General features: G+C 31.5%; 2 protein-coding genes across 2 annotated transcripts; one reads left to right on the top strand and one right to left on the bottom strand.

Annotated features, from left to right (window-relative positions):
* Positions 1–10436: 10436 nt before the first annotated feature.
* LOC109152830 (lectin-like) lies at positions 10437–13047 on the top strand. The gene is made up of 3 exons (XM_019300488.1): positions 10437–10779; positions 10914–11032; positions 12582–13047. The coding sequence occupies exons 1-3, from the start codon at positions 10546–10548 to the stop codon at positions 12955–12957; spliced, it is 729 nt and encodes a 242-aa protein (XP_019156033.1). The 5' UTR covers positions 10437–10545; the 3' UTR covers positions 12958–13047.
* A 1744-nt stretch (positions 13048–14791) lies between these two features.
* LOC109152673 (protein PHLOEM PROTEIN 2-LIKE A9-like) lies at positions 14792–15931 on the bottom strand. The gene is made up of 3 exons (XM_019300323.1): positions 15794–15931; positions 15589–15695; positions 14792–15337 (listed from the first exon to the last, which is right to left on the bottom strand). Exons 1-3 carry the CDS (start codon positions 15848–15850, stop codon positions 14965–14967), a joined length of 537 nt encoding a protein of 178 aa, XP_019155868.1. The 5' UTR covers positions 15851–15931; the 3' UTR covers positions 14792–14964.
* Between the last annotated feature and the right edge of the window lie 3192 nt (positions 15932–19123).

The following is a 19123-nucleotide window of genomic DNA, read 5'->3' as shown; positions in this document are numbered from 1 at the left end:
GCGAATGAAGGGAATAAAAAGGTTGTAGTCTTATTCTAAAAAAATATTACGAGTATTTGTAATTCATTTTCCACGTAATTTTCTCCCTCCAACCAAACGCCCTGTGAAAGTTAGTATTGACGCCCTTGAGAGAGTATTGATGCCATGACTAGTGCACTTGTAAAAAAGGACATAAAAAATCTTACCAAATTGTATTGCAATCTTTATAGCATGAATCAGGGTTGTCCTTAGGGTTGGGGTTCAACCTTGGAAGAATGAATTAGGATTCCAGTGCACTATGGACATTGGTTCATGTGTTTGTATTTTGTGTTATGACTTTTTATATCTTGCGTGATGAAATATTTTACTTTATGAGTATGAATTCTGCACATGGAACAAATTAGTAATTGTGTCTTATGTTATGAATTTTTGTGTCTTGTGTTGTGAAATTGTGCCTATGAACACAAATTATGTACATAAATCATATTTGAAAAATAAGTAAATATATAACATGTGTATGTGTCTTGTGTTATGATTTTTGTATCTTGTGTTATGAAATTATGTACCTTACGAGTATGAATTATGTACCTCATCTTTTCAATACAGCTATGTGTCTTGTGTTGTGATTTTTTGTGTTTTCTGTTATGAAATTTTGTACCTTAAGAGTGAATTATGTATCTAATTGTTTCAATCCATGGTCCATAATGATATATGGACACTAGTCTATGATATAAATTGTCATTGTGATGTGCATGGTTTCCTAGAGTGTGTTTGGAAACATGGAATTTTCAAGACCCAGTGTTTGGGTAAAGAGTGAAAAATGTGAGTCAAAGAAAACAAGTTCTGAAAAAATACTATCATTTTCTTGAAAAATAACCTCCCCTCACTTTTGGGAAGCCATTGTCGCAGCCGCCGCCACGACGTACCGCCATCACACCACCACCCCACCACTACCACCACCACCACCACTCCCACCACCGCCAGCGCCAACACCATACCACCGCCGCCAGCGCCAACACCATACCACCGCCGCCACTGCCACTACCACCACCACCACCATCACTACCACTACCACCACCACCATTTATATTATTATTATTATTATTATTATTATTATTATTATTATTATAAATGTTGTTGTATTCTAAATAAACAAAACAATTAAAATGTCTAATTATACAATTTTGTTCTTTTTCCAAAAAATAATCAAACACATGCACCAAAAAAGTTTTCAAAAATGCAAAAAGCACTAGAAATGAAAATGTCTGTCCCTTCAGGGACATTCGATAAAATTAAGACTAAAAATAAAAATAACTTATTTTTCAAAAAAATATTTTTCAAAAGTCATTTTTCTTGTTTTCAAAGTCAGCCTAAGTCACACATTCTTCACTAAAAGTGTCACTACTCTCTTTACACTACTCTCTTTTCATCTCATTTTAGACTTTAGTTTAATTAATAATGGTTGGTCTGGTCCTTAACGATTGTGTTAACTTCGTTAGTCAATTTAGATATTGGACTATTTCTTTTGTTCGTAGGTCTGCCAATTAGCTTGCCCATGTTTTCATTAAGGTATGCCCGCATGGGTAGCTCAACTGGTCATAGAGGTGAAACTTTGGAAGAATGACCAGGGATCGAGTCTCACCAGCGATAGTGTGGGAGCAACCCCTCAAAGTGAGAGGGGTTCCTTGTGCGCAGTGCGCACCGGTCTAGCCTCTGTGGTTCATATTCAGTCAAGTCACCATGAGAGTGTGGGGGGCCCTTAGGGTTGGGGTTCAGCCTTTTGGAAGAATATTTTCATTAAGGCAGTTGGTAATCAATCTAGTAGTCCTATATACTGGGATTCGTTTACCCCTTTGTGTATTTTGCATCTTCTTTATTAATATATTTCGTCGGTTAAGAAAAAACGTAAATTTTAATTTTAGTCTTCCATAATAATGATATATCCACATTTAATTCCATCATTTCAATTGGACCACTTTACATCTTTGATTTCAAATTTTTTGCCATATATACTTAGAACTAGGAAGTAAACCTAGCAACAAGAAAATAAAAATAAAACTACAAATGGTAAGATTAAATTTGGCAAAAAAAATTATAAAATATATTGAAACAAAAAGATACCATGTGCTCAAATTTAGAAAGTATAATACTTCGTATAGTCAAAAATTAAAATTGAAATTAACTCTAGCTTAGTATTAATATATAAAATTTATATATTTAAAAACTATATTCAATGTATAACTAAACACAGAAAAATGACATTTGTAATTTACTTTAAAAACCAAAGAAAAAAAAAAAGAACCATTAGTTTATATGATGGATTATAAACAACATAAAATAGGATAAAGAAAGCATTATATGTTGGGGACAACACACTCAAGTTGGTCAGACAGTTAGTTTGATAATCACGTACAAATGTTTCAAGTTCGATTCTTTATAGAAATTGACGATTAGTTTTCTTGGGAAAAAACCTTATCTGTTTTACTTATATTTTTGACATAACAATAAATTATTATTTCACTAATAGATCAAATATTTTTTTCCTCTTTAATTATTATTATTATTTTTTTTTTTGGTCCCCAATTAGTGAAAGATTATTACTAGAGTTTGAAACATTTTTCATTAGCAATAGCATTGATAGAAAAGTAGAGGGTAAAAACAGGCCCCATACTTATTTGCTCCCCCAAAGGTTGCACTACACAATCATTCATCAAGTAATTCATTTTCCACTTGTCAGCATTTGGGGGTGGGGGCCTTATCTGTACTCTTTCATATGCATGTATGCTCAAAATGCCATATATATCTTGATATTTTTCATTTCTGCACTGTGATGACAAGAAATTGGTCACCCAATATTGCATTCTGGACCTTTTTGATCATGCCAAGGAAAAGGCAAAAGAGCTGCATTATCATATTTTTTATTAAATCAATGGATGGATGTAACCACACCTTTTTTTAGTTTATGCATGGTGGTAAGTACCATTGTACCATACAAGTTGCAGCTTTAATTTGTTTGTATTTTTCATGAAATTCTTCTAATGTTATGATGGAACCCATTTCTTCTTTGATATTTGATGGGGTTATACGGATAAGCATGTTTGTTTTTCTCACCATATAACGGATTCTCTAGCTGACTTTTTGAGTGTTTGGCGACCATTCGAAGCGTCTAACAATCTCATCTCTCAGCAGTAACTCTACGAGCGTCATATATCAATCTATCCCATCTGTCTCAATCAACTCAATATAAATGCATGTGGCACGAACAACCTGATCGCCTAGTGCTTGGAGGTCACATGTTGTCCAATGACGAATTCTTTCCATATGTCCCCAAGGGATCGGATATCCTATAAAGGGTAGCACACAACTAGTGTGAGGATGTCGATCACATGTTGTCCAATGACGAATTCCTGTCATATTTCTTAAGGGGTATCCTATAAAGGCCAGCGCGCACCTCAGTAGAAGAGACATTTAAATTTGGAACTTTCTTAGTATTCTTGTTAGGTTCCCAACCTAGCTTAGAAAATCATTCATCAATATAATCTTTTTATTTACTATCTTTCGCATTACTCATTAGTATAATCCATGTATACAGTAATTTACATTATTAATATTCTTTCTATTCATAGATGAAATTAAAACTCTAAATAATTAAAGAACAAAAATGAAGGCATAAATGCCCCTATTACTCCATCGTTTCATATATTCTAATGCCAACTTAAAAAAAAAATAAATTATTTAGACTAGTGGGAGAGGAAGACCTAGTGCAAGACTCATCAACACCTCACATACATTATGGTATCTTGGTATTGGAATACCCAACCAATCATGCATCCAACATAACTTGTTGCATGTAATGAGGGAGGAATTGAATTTCACTCTATTCAACTTAGATACTCGTAATACCAATTTATTCGTCATAAACCTCTCTTATCTCGTCATAAATCCTACTTTCCACCATTATTAGTGGCCAACTCCTCCATGATAGACACACCAATAGTTTGACACCCGCATCTGCAGCTCAATTGATCAAGTTTTTTACATTTTTAGTCCCACGACTATGGTGTCACTAACAATTTCGATCCACGATTTTTAAAACTTGTAGAATTGATCCACGACTATGACTTTCTTAGCAAATTTGATCATTCCAATGCATTTTCCGTTCAATTTTTGTTGAAAAATTTTACTCCTCATTTTAACATGGGTAATATTATTTTTTCTATCTCACAAACTAATGTCATAAATAAATAAACAAATAAACGCAGCCAGTGGTATGATGACTGAAATTAAAAGTCGTGAATCAAAGTTGTTAGTGACACTATAGTCGTGGGACCAAAAGTGTAAAAAACTCTCAATTGACCATAGGGGTGAAGTTTGGAAAGACCGAATAGTTCCACCATTAATGCTTCATTACTCCACTCCCTAAATTGCACATACTCAAGAAATCAAAAGTGGACTTAAAACAATAAATTACAATCGGATCCCGCGGCGAGAAAATTTAACCTCTTGTAGACAAAACACTAAATTACAATAACCTCCCTTCAAACAAATTTATAATTTTAATTTTAAAGATAATTATTATATTTTTCCCCAAGTTTTTCATACCTAACATTACCCAATAAATTCACTCAATAAGCATGTACAGATAAAAAATTTAGCAACAATATAATATCCACACTCATCATATAACACAACATAAAATTTTAGACTTAAAATCTGGACGTAACTATGACAATAATGAACCTCGATATCAACTCATCAGCCACATAAGTTTCGACAACGCAATAAATGCTAATTGACAAAATAAATATTAATTAAAACACATAACAAACATGAGTCGAAGTCAACAACATCATTAGATATGTACCTAATAAGAAGAAAAGATTGTAGCTAGTGATGTTATTGGCACATACAATGAATTGAAATGGCATCAGCATGTTGTGAATGGTGGAGGGGTAGGAATTGAAATTGAAGAAAAGTAGTGGAAATGGCATTAATTATGGTATATTTTGAGGCTTGTCCCCCTCTACATTGCTCTCATTTTGTCTGAATATATTCATTAAAAAAAAAAAAAAAAAAAAAAGTAGAGCAGGGTGGTAGAAAAATTCACAGCTTTTTAATTTTGTGTTTGTATCTCCCCCTCAGCCCACAGCTCTGTCATATCACCTTTATTTATCCCAACGCAGCAATGCAAGCAGCATTTAATTGCCACTGTCTTTTCATTATCGTTATGTATCTTTCAATCATCAAATCATCATCCCTGTGGCCTGCCTCTGCTTCCCAACAAACGTGTAATGCCACATAAATATTGCCAAATGTAATGCCTGCACTGTTGCTTATAAATTTAATATTAATAAATCACACTATTATCGTTTTCTCCTCATATTGTAACAGTAGATGCTGCATTATATATATTGTAGGTCACACTGTCCTAATACAACCATATATTCACCGCTAGGTCTACCCTATAAATGTCTCACTACAATTATTGACCATATACCCAATCATTAACATCAAACTTCGTTTAATTTTGAACATAATTTCCATACTGCCGGTCTGACGGTCTCTTATTCCCAAAAGGTATGTAAGTCATGGTAACTCAACTAAATACAGATGCTAGACCTTTGCTTATTGGGCACAAGGAGTCCCTTCCTTTGAGAGGTTGCTTCACACTATCGTTGGTGAGATTCGATCACCCCCTGTGACCAACTGATGAGCTGCCCATGCGGACAATCGAACCTTGATCTCTTCTCCCAAATATTGCTTACTGAACTATTAAGTTAAGCTCGTGTGGGCATATTTTACTTATCTTGATAAGGTGGAAATGAGATGTTTGGTAAATGATGAATTCATCTATTTTTTTCTATATTTAATTAATTTTACAATATAAAGTCATTCACACTATGCTAAAAGAGTGTTTGTGATCAATTTGATTGGTTGCGTTTATATGTGAAATTTATAAAACATATTGTAATTTATGTGCCTAAAAACATACACATATAATATGATATAAAGATATGCAAGTCATATTGTAAGAGTTTAATTTGCATGCAATATTAATTACTCATAAATTCGAATATATTCAAGCTGCATATACACTAGCCATGTAGACATGTAGTAATTCATAACATGCATGCTAACGCTTTATCCACCAATAGTTTGCTTTTTGTAAAACGAAGAAATTGTTTTTACCAAATATATAAAAATATTTTGTAAAAAAAATAAATAAATTTCAGTTTGATTCTCTTAAATATGACTATAATTAAATTCAAATGTTTCAAATGAGAATCAAAACATACAAAAGGAGGAGTGATCTAAACCTTATTAATTAGTGATCATCTTCATCATCAAAAGAGAAGAGTACGTCTATTCGGGTTAAATTCGAAATAATCCTATACTAGTAAAGAAACGCTGGATGTTGTATTTTTTTTTATATATATATAAAAAAAAAAACAAACAAACAAAGAAAATGCGTCTGATTTTCAGCAATTATACTGTGGACCATGGTCCAAAACGACAGACACAATAGTGTATCTAAACTGACATTGTCTCACGTATTATTTTTATTATATTATCAAATGAAACTGCAATTGAATTGAAATGAAATGTAGTTGTGTTGAAATGAAACTGCAGTGTATACAAAATGAAACTGAATAACAATTTCACATATTTGAGTGTATATTGTCTACCTATAATTATATCAAAATAATAGTTTAATTGTGTTGAAATAAAACTACAATACATGTATATTTAATGCCTGGACCATAGTACATTGTAGACCGCGGTCCACAGTATAATTTGCATGCCTATGATTTTCTACAGGGCTATAAAGTTAAAAACATTATGAGTGCTTTGTTAAATAATGGGCTAATTGGGAAGTTGGGCCCAAGATGTTATATTTTTATTACTCTTCTCCCACAAAATTTTTTAGTACTCGTATATATAACTGCATGAATATCAATAAATATGACGTCAAAAAACCTTATTTGTCAAACGGGCATAGTTGTAACTCTTCTAAATAAGAGGTTATAGTGGGCATTGACTTTTTGTACAGCTGTCAATATTTCTAGTTCCTCCAATAACCAATAAGGCATCTTATTAAATTTGTGCTTCCTCCAAATGATTTTATCTTCATGATCCTTAATGGGTACCGAAATGCTAAGGATCTTTAATTTGCTCTATCATCTTCATTAAAGATGTCTCTCAAGATTTCATCATCCCAGCCACTTTTATGCATGTTCATAAGGAAATAAATTAAACCTTCGCCTCCCTGAGCTCAATTCGCATTGCAGTTTTAATGAAAGGGGAATCGGCATTAGGTATTTTTGCGTAGATTTGACAAGAATTGGACAAAATTGTGTAAATTCAAAACCTAATTTTGTGTAAAAGTTTAAGTGTCAATACCTTCTTTTCAAGTGTAAATGTTAAAAAGAAAGCAAATGTAGTATTTCCTTCTATTCACTCCTAATTTTTTAAAAGTTGTGAAGAAGGTAATAATAAACAATTTTTATTACTTCCAATTTGTCTTCCAGACATCGAGGTATTGACACGGCATTCAACAATCTACCAAAATTGAAACACGTCCATCGTCATTGTTGCCTTCGTCATCTACAAAGTAACGTGATGACACAGTTCCAGAACAAGAGGCTGAAGTTGTTGGTTTGGGAGGCAGGTAGTTCTGTAAAAGAACGAGATTTCGACTTGGCAATGAAAACTATACAAGAGATGTTTCCAAATGCATATCAGTACTTAGCAGAATTATAACATGTTAACGAATTTAATTACAACTTTTAAAAGTTTAGGATCGAATTGACTTCGATATCTTATAAAGTTTAGGGCTTATTTTACACATTTTCCGAAAAAGTATTAATACTCCGTATTAACTCTTGGATTAAAAAAATACAATTGACCCAATTTTTACTTGTAAATTACTTGTTATTGTAGGTTATGAGGACGTGGCTTCAAGGGGGTTGTATGGATGTCATATGTATTATTTTTATTTGTTTAATATTTTATTTACTTCAATAAAATAAAATTTATAAAAATTAAAAATGAAAGAAAAAAAAGTGAGTTGTCCTTGGACCTTCATGATTGCCCACAATGGACGGCTATGCTTGGAAAATCCAAATCGGAGGAGTGAATAAGTCCATTTTATGAAAAATAATCCAAACCGTACCATAACGAAAGAAAGAAGGATGAAGACAAACCTTAAAATTGATTTGTTACCTCCCGAGGGTAATAGGATACTTGTAGCACGCGTCAGTCTGTTATGATGAAATGACTTACAGTAATATAGTTGAACACTCATGCTATATTACTCTCAGTGAACTTGAATAAACGGTGAGCACTTCGATGTTTTATCTGAAGTTTTAGGAAGAATTTTGAAGAAGAGAATTTCTATAGGAAGAAGGAAAAGCAAAAATGTTTTGAAGTTCTTAAATCAAGACAACTTTAAAAAAAATAAATAATCAAAATCACACTTTGTGAAAGAGAGCATCTAATCTATACAATTCAAGCTCTTTTTAAAATGGACTTGTATTATTGTATATATATATATATTAGTGCAAACCACTTCTCATTCCAATGTGGGACAAGCTATTTTCAAGCCTTTCCACCTTCATTTTCAATTTGAACCTAATGGGTGTCGGTCTACTTTGACTCTTTGAGAATTAATTTTTTATTTCAGTATACAATATATATATTAATTTTTCGTCTCACACAAAAAAAAAAAAAAAAAAAAAAACTGAATTTACTTTGATTCAAATAAAAAATGGACTTTATATATATTTATACTACAAAATAATCACTTAAAATATCATTTTTGTTAAAAATTTTCATTTACAACTTACAACCATGAAGTTGTCCTCGTCTATGCTGCCATGGAAAAGAATGACGGTCATTCTTGCAATTGTTTTTTCTTCACTTTTTATATCTATGATGTATAAGAACTATTAAAGGTGAATACTTTCACGTTTTGTAAATATTCTCCTAAGCATATATACACAAGTTTAATTGGACCACCATATTAACTGACTGGAATTCTGCTTTAATTTGTAGAATTGGATTCTGTATTACCTTTTGCAAATGGACTGGTCCAGTTATTTTTTTTGACAAAAATAAAAAAATAGAAAAGGAATATGACTATGCCAATAAATATTCACCAATAACATAATAAAAGGTAATGCAGAATCCAATTCTCCAAAGAAGGAAAATACGACGACGTTTATAGTGTTACCCTATAACGATTTAAACGATTGGTAATCCCCAAGGCCTACAGTACAATAGAATTCTAGTCATTTAATACCCTAAACTGTTGGATGTATAAGTTCTGTGAGGTAATATTGTATATTTTGGACATTTTATTCAGTATAAATACTATAGTAAATGATAGTTATTTGTTATAGTATTTTGACTTAATTATTAATTTATTATTAATTAGTTGATAAATATTCTTTCTAAAAGGTTGAACCTCAACCCTAAGGGCCTCACACTCCGGCCCGACAAAGCATGTGAGAAGATGTAAATCATGATAACTCAACTGAACACATAAATCATAGGGGTACGACCTTTGCTTACTGCGCACAAGGAGCCCCTCACTTTGAGTAGTTGATAAATATTTTTAGTAAGGGCAGAGGTATCTTTGGGGATAGGGGATCCTTGTCCCGACTCCAAAGTTTTTAATCTAGTCTAGATATGTATATATATTATTATAATAATGATTATAAAAAAAAATTTCTTTTGCATCCCCTCTTAAATTTTGTAAAGATATATACAGACTGATAAGAAGATCAAAGGTTATAGTATATAGGAGTGCACTCAAGAGAAATACACTTTGTAGTATTGATCATTAAAATTTAATTTGTAGTGTTGATGAGTGCATTCTGTAATATTGACGGATGGGCTTCAAATTTTGAAGTGCACCATCACTAGGTGCACTTTTTTTGAATACTACTGATTCTATGACAATACAGTATCTATTCATATATAATTACTTTCTTCACCAATTGAAGCACAAAGAGTCAATTTGCTTCACTTAGGCTCGATCGCACAACCTCCCATTTAAGGGAGTAACTTGGTGTCACTGTAGTGGTCCTTAAAAATTTAAACCATTTCTCGATTTGTACGTATCATCCTTGCGCATGGGCCATCACTAAGTGCACTTTTATTTATTGATCATTGCATTTTATAGTGTTGATCAATATACACTTCAAATTTATAATATTTACCAAATTAAATGTCGCAGGCTTTTTTTAAAAAACAAATTTCCTTGATTAAAGTCATTGATATTGAAAACATCAATGGTTGAGATCAGTCTGCAGTTTTTATAGCTGTGATTTGATTCTCACACACACACACACATATATATATATATATATGCGCGCGCTTTCTCAATACTTTTTATTTTTTTTTTATAGGAAAAAGTAGTGATATTATAACTAAATTAAACCATACTTTATTAATATATAATGTGTTTATTATAAACTGTGAAGCTTGCTTTACGAAATGGCGCCTATAAAAAAGAAAAATTGGGAGAGCTAGTGGGATACTGGGAAAGAAGAGGAGAAAAAGATGGGGTCAGGGTATTCAACAGATATGGAAGAAAGCAGAAGAAGTATGGGTGATGAAGGAGGAAGGAAGAGCAACACAGAAGTGGATGATGATGATGATGATGATGATGATGATGGTTTCCCCCACAATTATGAGGCAATTCTGAGAGACGCAGACGACTTTGTTGATCGATCCTCCAAAGAGAAGCTGTTTGAGCAGTTGTATGCTGGAGTTTTCTTGGATCAAAAGAAGAAAGTAAGTGTGATATGCATGCGATATGATGCTTCAGATCAGATTTTATTTTACTTTACTTTTGTTTTTTTCTTGTAATGATGGATATAAAACCTGGATATATTCTACCTTTAATACTGCTGCACTGGTATACGCAGAAGTACTGGGTGGATAGAAGGTGGAGAAAGAATTGTTTCATATTGTTTGCCAGAGATGTATCTATTACTTGGGGAGAAGACAAACGTTACTGGCATTGGCCGATGCACCAAGAATCCAGGTAAACATGAAATTGCCTTATTTTTCATGCTCTCATCTCATCGATTGCCTTCCTTATTCGGTACTGAGTTTGGCCCGGTCTTGATCGAACCGGGCTTCCTCTATACGTTTAACCTCTAAATTTGAGAGTCCCTCACCTTTTATGGTGATTGTAAGATGAGATAAATCATAATTTTTTTTTTGTTTTTTTTTTTTGTTTTTAGAAGAGATCCTAGTATTTATGTTTGATTATTTGTTGGGTCACTATATTTCACATTCAACCTTTTGACTATTAAGTTATATATATATCCCGAGGAAAGGACTTCCTCCACGGAAGATGAGAAGTTTGTCTGAGTTAAAACAAATTTAATAAATATTTGAGATAAATTTAATAAAACTAAGCTTCCACGGAGACTTGGAAAATGTTTTCGAGAATTTTACAATAAATATTTTATTTTTTTTAGTGTTTACCTTTTTTTTTTTTTTTTTTTGATAAAAATATTATTTGTTATATAATAATAATAATAATAATAATAATAATAATAATAATAAGTGGTGGAGTGATTATAATAATATATACACTTGAAACTAATTTGAAAACATATGAGAGAGATGGCAAATTATATTGTGCAACCGTGTGCACCATGCATGTTGCACACGGATTTAGATTCATAATTTTTATACTATAGATTCGTACTTTCTATACTGTGTGTGCGCGCGCGCATGCAATCTTTTGTAAAAAGTGAGAATTAATCTCAACTGTCCATTATAAATGATTGAGGATTTCAGTAAAAAAAAAAAGGGTTATAATGTGTGTGTGTGTGTGTGCAATCTTTTATAAAAAGTGAGAATGAATCTCAACTGTTCATTATAAATGATTGAGGATTTCAGTAAAAAAAAATATATATATGGTCAAATTTATAATTATTGAAAATTTTTCAGTTTGCAATATTTATAATACTATCACCGCCTATTTACCTCTTATTTTTTTTTTAGCAACCTTCATTTGTTGGTATATTCAAATGGATAGATCATATTAGTCTTCACTTATTTATACATACACGTCAAAGGTCTAACTACAAAACTATTGGAATTTGGTTCACTTAATGTTATATTATATTTTTAGGAAATGTTAGATTCCCGTATTTAGTTAAAATTGAGGTATGTAATATAAATTTGTTTGGTTGAAGAATTATTATTTTTTATCTTATAATGATTATAAATTTCAAAATTAAAATAAATAAATAAGGCAATGGTAAAATATAGAATAAATAATTAAAAAAGAGTTTAAGCTTGAGGAACATTGTATGTGTCTATAGGTCGGAGAAAATTTAATGAGTTAAAATTATACGGAGTAAAAATTAGTAAAAAGTAAGGGAATATAAGAATACCTGAGAAAGGGAAGACTAAGCTAAAAAATTTATTAAGAGGTTAAGTTACATTCCTTAGAAAAATTACATAACTTGAACTATAAGCTATGAGAATTTTTGTTTCAAAAACAAATATAATCTTAGTTATCTTATATAACTTGAATCAAATACCGGCTAATGTTTTACTGCTTTAAATTTCAGTGAAATCAGTGTTCCAGTGGCAGAACTGCTTAACGTTTGCTGGCTAGAAATCCATGGAAGATTTGATGTATCTAAACTTTCGCCGGAAACAACATATGAGGTCATATTTGTAGTGATGCTGAAAGATCCGGCATATGGATGGCATATTCCGGTGAACCTGAGGCTCATTCTGCCGGACGGCAGCCGACAGGAGCGTAAAGAAAATCTAATGGAAAAGGCAAGAGGGAAATGGATAGAAATCCAGGCAGGAGAGTTTGATATGCGGTCCATGGCAAAGAATGGAGAGATTGAGTTCTCTATTTACGAATATGAAGGTAGTATTTGGAAGAGGGGTTTAGTCATTAAAAATGTTGTTATCAGGGCAAAGGCGGCTTAAGATCGCTACTCTATTGTGTAGCCTTGGTTCCTTATGGATATGAATACTAATATAATATGTCAAAAATAAAGAAAGTTACCATTATATTTATATAAAAAAAAAAAAGTGAAATAGGCCATTGAATTATTAGTGTTTGGTGTAATGGGGAACAAAAAAAAGTGTGTAATTAAATCATTTAACTTTATAAATTTGAGCATTTTTAGCATTTAGTGTGCTATCCTTAGTTTCACCATCAATCACTTCTACTGCTATTGCTTCTCCACATTCATCATACCAAAAGAAAGAAACCACTATCATATCATACACCCAAACCGCGTAAAAATATAACAAGGAGACACAATAGGCCATCTCCAAATAAGGCACCAAAACACCATTTTAGTGTAAAAATTTAGTACAACCTTCATACAAGGAAGACATCAAATTGTACACCAAAATGGTGTAAATGAATAGTGTTACACCAAATCTAGTGTAACACTATTCGTTTACACTATTTTGGTGTAGAACTTTTTAAAATTTTTTTGCTAATTGTTTTTTTTTTTTTTTTAATTTTATATTATTAAAAATAAATTATAAAGATTTAAAGTTTTCATTGAGACGTTTAAAACGAGATCAATAGCGACTATAAAATAATTTAAAAAATACATAAAAACATAAATTTCATTTTAAAAGATTATTATTAATTCAAAATTATATTTTATATTAAAATAATTAAAGTAAACAAAATTAAAGTTTTAAGTTATAAGATTACAATTTATTTTAGTGTATGATTAGTATTTTGTATAAATGGATTGGAGATGAAATAAAATTTGGTGTAAATGGGTTGTTGATGAAAAAAATTTAGTGTAAAAATATGCTGATAATATTCATTTTGGTGTAAAATTTAATATTTTGGGTTGGAGATCACTAATCCATCCAATCAAAGTCCAAGGCTATCGGGGAGTACAAAATCACAAGCATCTCTTATGTTGAACCTTAAATGTAAGAAGAGAAGAGACCGACGTTTGCAGAATGCAACGAAGTGAGAGAGAGGGGAGTGAGACTCATCTGTCAATGTGAGTGCACGATTGCAAGTTGTCTTGACTGTATTGTAGAGAGGTTGTCGATGAAGAAGAATGAAAATGTGTTTGGATAGAGTTGAATATTTAACTCATAATAAATTGATTTAAATTTTAAAAATTACAAACATAAAATGTCATTCATTTTACCTGTTTAACTTAAAAGTAACCTGCTGAAATGTTATCTGGACAAATTTATAAAATCAAATGATTTAATTGTATATTTTTTTGTTCGATGACCTAATTAAATAAACACTAATAATTTGGTGGTATATTTGATCTTTTTCCCTAATTTAAATGGTAGCAATGGAGTTTCCCTCTGATCTAGTGCACCAATGAGCCCAAATGCAATTGCAAGCTTTTCGTTGTGCACGTTTAAGGCGGCGGCATACTAGAAATTGATGATGTCAATTGTAAATCGAGTCATCGCATTTCACATTATTCTTTTTGTCTTTTTAAAGCTAATATATCGGGAATATTAGAATGACAACATTAGCAAGCAAGTCTTGCAAATTTAATTTTGTCAATTTTATGGCAGCTTTTGTCCCTTTTTTATCAATAAAAAAAATTTAAATATTATTATATTATATTTTGAAAATAGTTAGAATGGTAATGAATTTATAAATATTAACATATGAAAATAAGATTTATTTTAAAAGTGAAAAAGTATTATAGAAATATAGGTGTATCCTAATATAATTATGGGCTTGAGTGGTTTGTCAGCCAACAAGAAGCAGATATAAGGAAAAATTCAATACATATTATGTGACGAGTATACATATGTTTAAGAAAGTATAAGTATCATTATTCACTCAAAATCCGAAGGGAAAATTCATGAGACAATCAAAGATTTCACCTTATTGCAACACAGCACAATGGGCAATCAAATACATCCATGATTTTTTTAATCTTAAAAGAATTTAAGATGAAATTGGAATTTATTTACCAGAAATTAAAGTTCCCTGACAAATGCCTTGTGAATCTTAAGTCCACCTTTCCACCTCCCAGACCAAACCTCGTACAGCCCGAAGTAAACCTTGTCGTTGTCGGAACCGCCGTCCCCCGGCGGCGCGACGATCAACGGCGTTTCCGGGATGTTGAATATTCCTCCTTTGTTATTCGCTAAGTTCATCTTTCTCCATATAGGCTTTTCCCTTCTTTTCCCCATAATGTACACCGGCGAGTTGCTCCACCCGAAAGCGTCCGGCGTCAACGACACTTCGAACCCAACCTCGTACGTCTTCTCTTTCATCTCCGGTTTAAGCTTGATTGAACCGGTCACTTCTAGCCAGCATACTTGTATTAGCTCTGCTACCGCACTATCCCTGCTCAAATCAACAACAACCCAATTCAAAATCTTGCCCAGATAGCCCGTTATCTCACTGGTTCAGTATGCAGTATTTGAAAGAAGAAAATCTTGTCCGGGTAATCCGGTTGAGGCAAAACAATGGGAGGAAAATCAGGGTCGGGACGGGGAAAATGCCCCTGTATATTCTCAGTCCCGTTGTCATTCCTAACATGATAGTTGCCATTCCTAACATGATATAAAGATTTATATTAATCTGTATATACTTACGGGTTTTTTGTGAGATCGCCTATATTTTTCCAGTAACGCTGATCATTTCCCCAGATAATACTAAGAGCACCAGGAGGAACTGAGACGTCATCCTTTCCATTTGTGTCCTGCAATATAATCAACCATGGATTCATGAAAGGGAAGAGATTAGGGTTTATAATACAATGAAAGATAATAGGGTGAATGTTAATTAACTCCACTTTACCTTTCCGTACTTGATTAAATCAGGGTTTCCGTCGGAGTGGGGATTGGTTGAACTCATTTTGAGCGGAGTAGAAGAAAATCTCTGCTAATGTAATGTATAAAGAATGAATGTGTGGAAATAATGAATAGAATTTTGAATACTTTGCTTGGCCAAGTCCCCATATATATAGAGAGAGAAAGGTTTTTGTTCACCTAAGTTACTTGAATATGAAGTTAAAAATTCACAACTTTATTATATGTATGCAAAAATACTCATGAAAAAGTTGCCGCAATTGTACCTAACATGACCAAGCCTTGTTTTTATTAATGTTTTTTGGGTGACGAGGAAAACCCGCATCCATTATTTAAAGGTGTGCACTGGGTAAATGTTTAAGTTAAACTTATTCTTTATTCCCTTAAGGTACTAATGTAGCATGAAAAAGATTTTTATTTTTTTAAAAAAAGTTACAATGATAACAATTGAGTACACATTAAACTAATTTTTACAAATTATAAATAACCTTAAGTTTTTCTTTTAGTACTACTGACTTTGTTACAATATAATGTAATTTTTGTATCTGTGTTCGATCCTAACTACTTTCTCAATCTACCGAAGCACAAATAGTTAATACGAGCCACTAGACCACAAGGTCATGGACATATATAATCTTAAATTAAACCCCATTAAGAAAAGCACATACATAGAATGGAAGCGGAAGGAATAATAAACTCTAAATAACAATGGCAATTATGACAAATAATAAAACTAGCTAGAATACCAAATTAAATACGATATTATGGGGTTGACAATTATTCATTTATTTATTGAGGGAATAAAGTTCCAATTTCGAGTGGTGATGAAGGGGGAAGGAATACTGAGTAATGGATTACACTCACATCACACGTTTGGCACCCAAAAGTTTTTTTAATTAAAAAAATGTTTTTGTTCACACGCTAAGTATATATTCGATTGCTATATATTTGATACAATTAATGGTATAACCGACATAAACAGCTGCATAAAGCCCCAAGTGCGATTGGGTGCTGGGAATCAGCTGCTACTACTCTTGTCAAAGCCGTTATGCCTTTCACATGTGGGGTAATTTTGGAGGCTAATCGGAAGGTTCTAAAGTAGGGCTGCGTAATACAACGTTATAAATGAGAATTTTTAATTCTCAAAGTCTATTCATGAAGTTAAAAAAAAAAAAAAAAAAGAAACTTCAAAATGCTTTAAAGAAATTTGTGCTTTACATTGTAAAAATATAGTATAAATTTTTATATTCTAAAGATTATGAAATATATTGTTCGTTAAAAGACTCTCTCTTACCCATGCACATATTCAAAATGAGTTTTGTATGCTTGAATCGTGTGCACATGGATCCTGATTACAAGAAGTAATTTTTTTTTTTTTTTAAAGAAACCTCTTAAATGAATTAATACTTGATAGATTCATGAGTTAATGTTGATTAATTTCAATTTATATGTGTTTAATTTTGTAACCTCGTGTTTTATTTTCAAATTAAATACCAAATAGTCCGCACTGGCTTAGCTCAATGGTTCGGCGGCGGCAGTATGGGGATTATGCCTAAAGTGAGTAGATCCATTGTGTGCTCCGGCATTTGGCTCTGTATGTTGAACCATCGAGTCACGTGATTTACAAATGCTCTGTCAAATCGGAATGTGGGGGCCTTGGGGTTGGAGTCAATACCTACCTCCACTGAGGCTCAAACTCACAACCTCCCATATGTGAGTACAACTTGGTGCCACTAGACCACAAGGTGTTGACTTTAAAATGATGTTTAGAGTTAAGCAATGGGATGATGTTAACTATTTGAACAAAAAATAAAGACTTTAATTAGATAAATGATAATAAGAAGAATGAATGATATATTATAAATGATAAGAATCAAAATCATTGAAAGTTTGTAAGGATGAATTCAATTTAAAATTTCAATGACTTTTGTAGACTTTTTAAAATAAAAAGTTGATAAAAGTTTATGAATGTTTTTTACATAGGCTCTCAGTTTGGCAAACCCTGCTGAAAAGCTATAAGTTAGGAGTTGAAAGCTGAAAAGCTATAAGCTCAGAGCTGAAAACTGAAGAGCTGTTAAGCTAGCTGTTATGATTGAAAGTGTTGATAAAATTAGCTTTTTAATAAGCTGATAAATGTAAAAAGACTAAAAGGACATCTTCATAAAATATAAATTGATTTGTTTACATATTAAAATTTAACATTTTCTCTTTAAAAAAAATTAACATTTTGAAATAAAACTATTAGCATAATCATTGATCTAGCATCTCATAATGAAGTAGCAATATTGTTGCAAATATAATAATAATAATAATAATAATAATAATAATAATAATAATAATAATAATAATAATAATAATAATAATAATAATAATAATAACAATAACAATAATAACAATAACAATAACAACAATAATAATAACAACAATAATAATAACAACAACAGAATAACAACAATAATAATAACAACAATAATAATAACAACAACAGAATAACAACAATAATAATAACAACAATAATAATAACAACAATAATAACAACAATAATAATAATAATAATAACAATAATAATAATAATAATAATAATAATAGTAATAACTATAATAATAATAATAACAATAATAATAATAATAACAACAACAACAACAACAACAACAACAACAACAATAATAATAATAATAATAATAATAATAATAATATTCGCGGTGAAAGTTGCGGATAAAGGAGGAGAGAAAAAAGTTTTAATTGGGAAGGGTAAATTATGTCATTTCTTTAAATAATAAGGATAAATATGAAAAAAAAAATAGGAAACTATGAGCTTATTTTGAGAACATTATCAAACGGAGCTTATAGCTTATTAGTAGTTTAAAATAAGCTATAAGCTCTGCCAAACAGAGCGAGACTTTTATAAAGTCTTACAAAGTTCTAAAAAGTTTTGAACGACGACTTTAAAAAAGTCAAATCAAAGTTTATTACTAAAATATATCATTTTAAAAGTCTACAAAAGTCAGGATTGAATACACCCCCTCAAATTTGTGAGAATGAGAACATGAATAGTTGTGTAGATAAACAAGGGAATGGAATTTATACCACTACAGCTAAAGTCTAAATCATGCTTGAGATAACATATGACTTCAAATTCTCATGCCTATTCTTAGAATTACCACGTTTCCGTATATAGTTATGTATGTTATGCTCTTTCTCGAATGGGTTTACATGACAATTGTAATTGTTGGTGTTAAGTGCTTTTGAAAGAAGAGATACACCATGTATTGGATATCATGAAAAAAGACCTATAGCAAAATTTAAACTACAGGACAAC

This window comes from Ipomoea nil, unplaced genomic scaffold (assembly GCF_001879475.1).
Source record: "Ipomoea nil cultivar Tokyo-kokei standard unplaced genomic scaffold, Asagao_1.1 scaffold2480, whole genome shotgun sequence".
In the NCBI taxonomy this organism is placed as follows: Eukaryota; Viridiplantae; Streptophyta; class Magnoliopsida; order Solanales; family Convolvulaceae; genus Ipomoea; species Ipomoea nil.
This window is presented reverse-complemented; position numbering and strand designations above follow the sequence as displayed.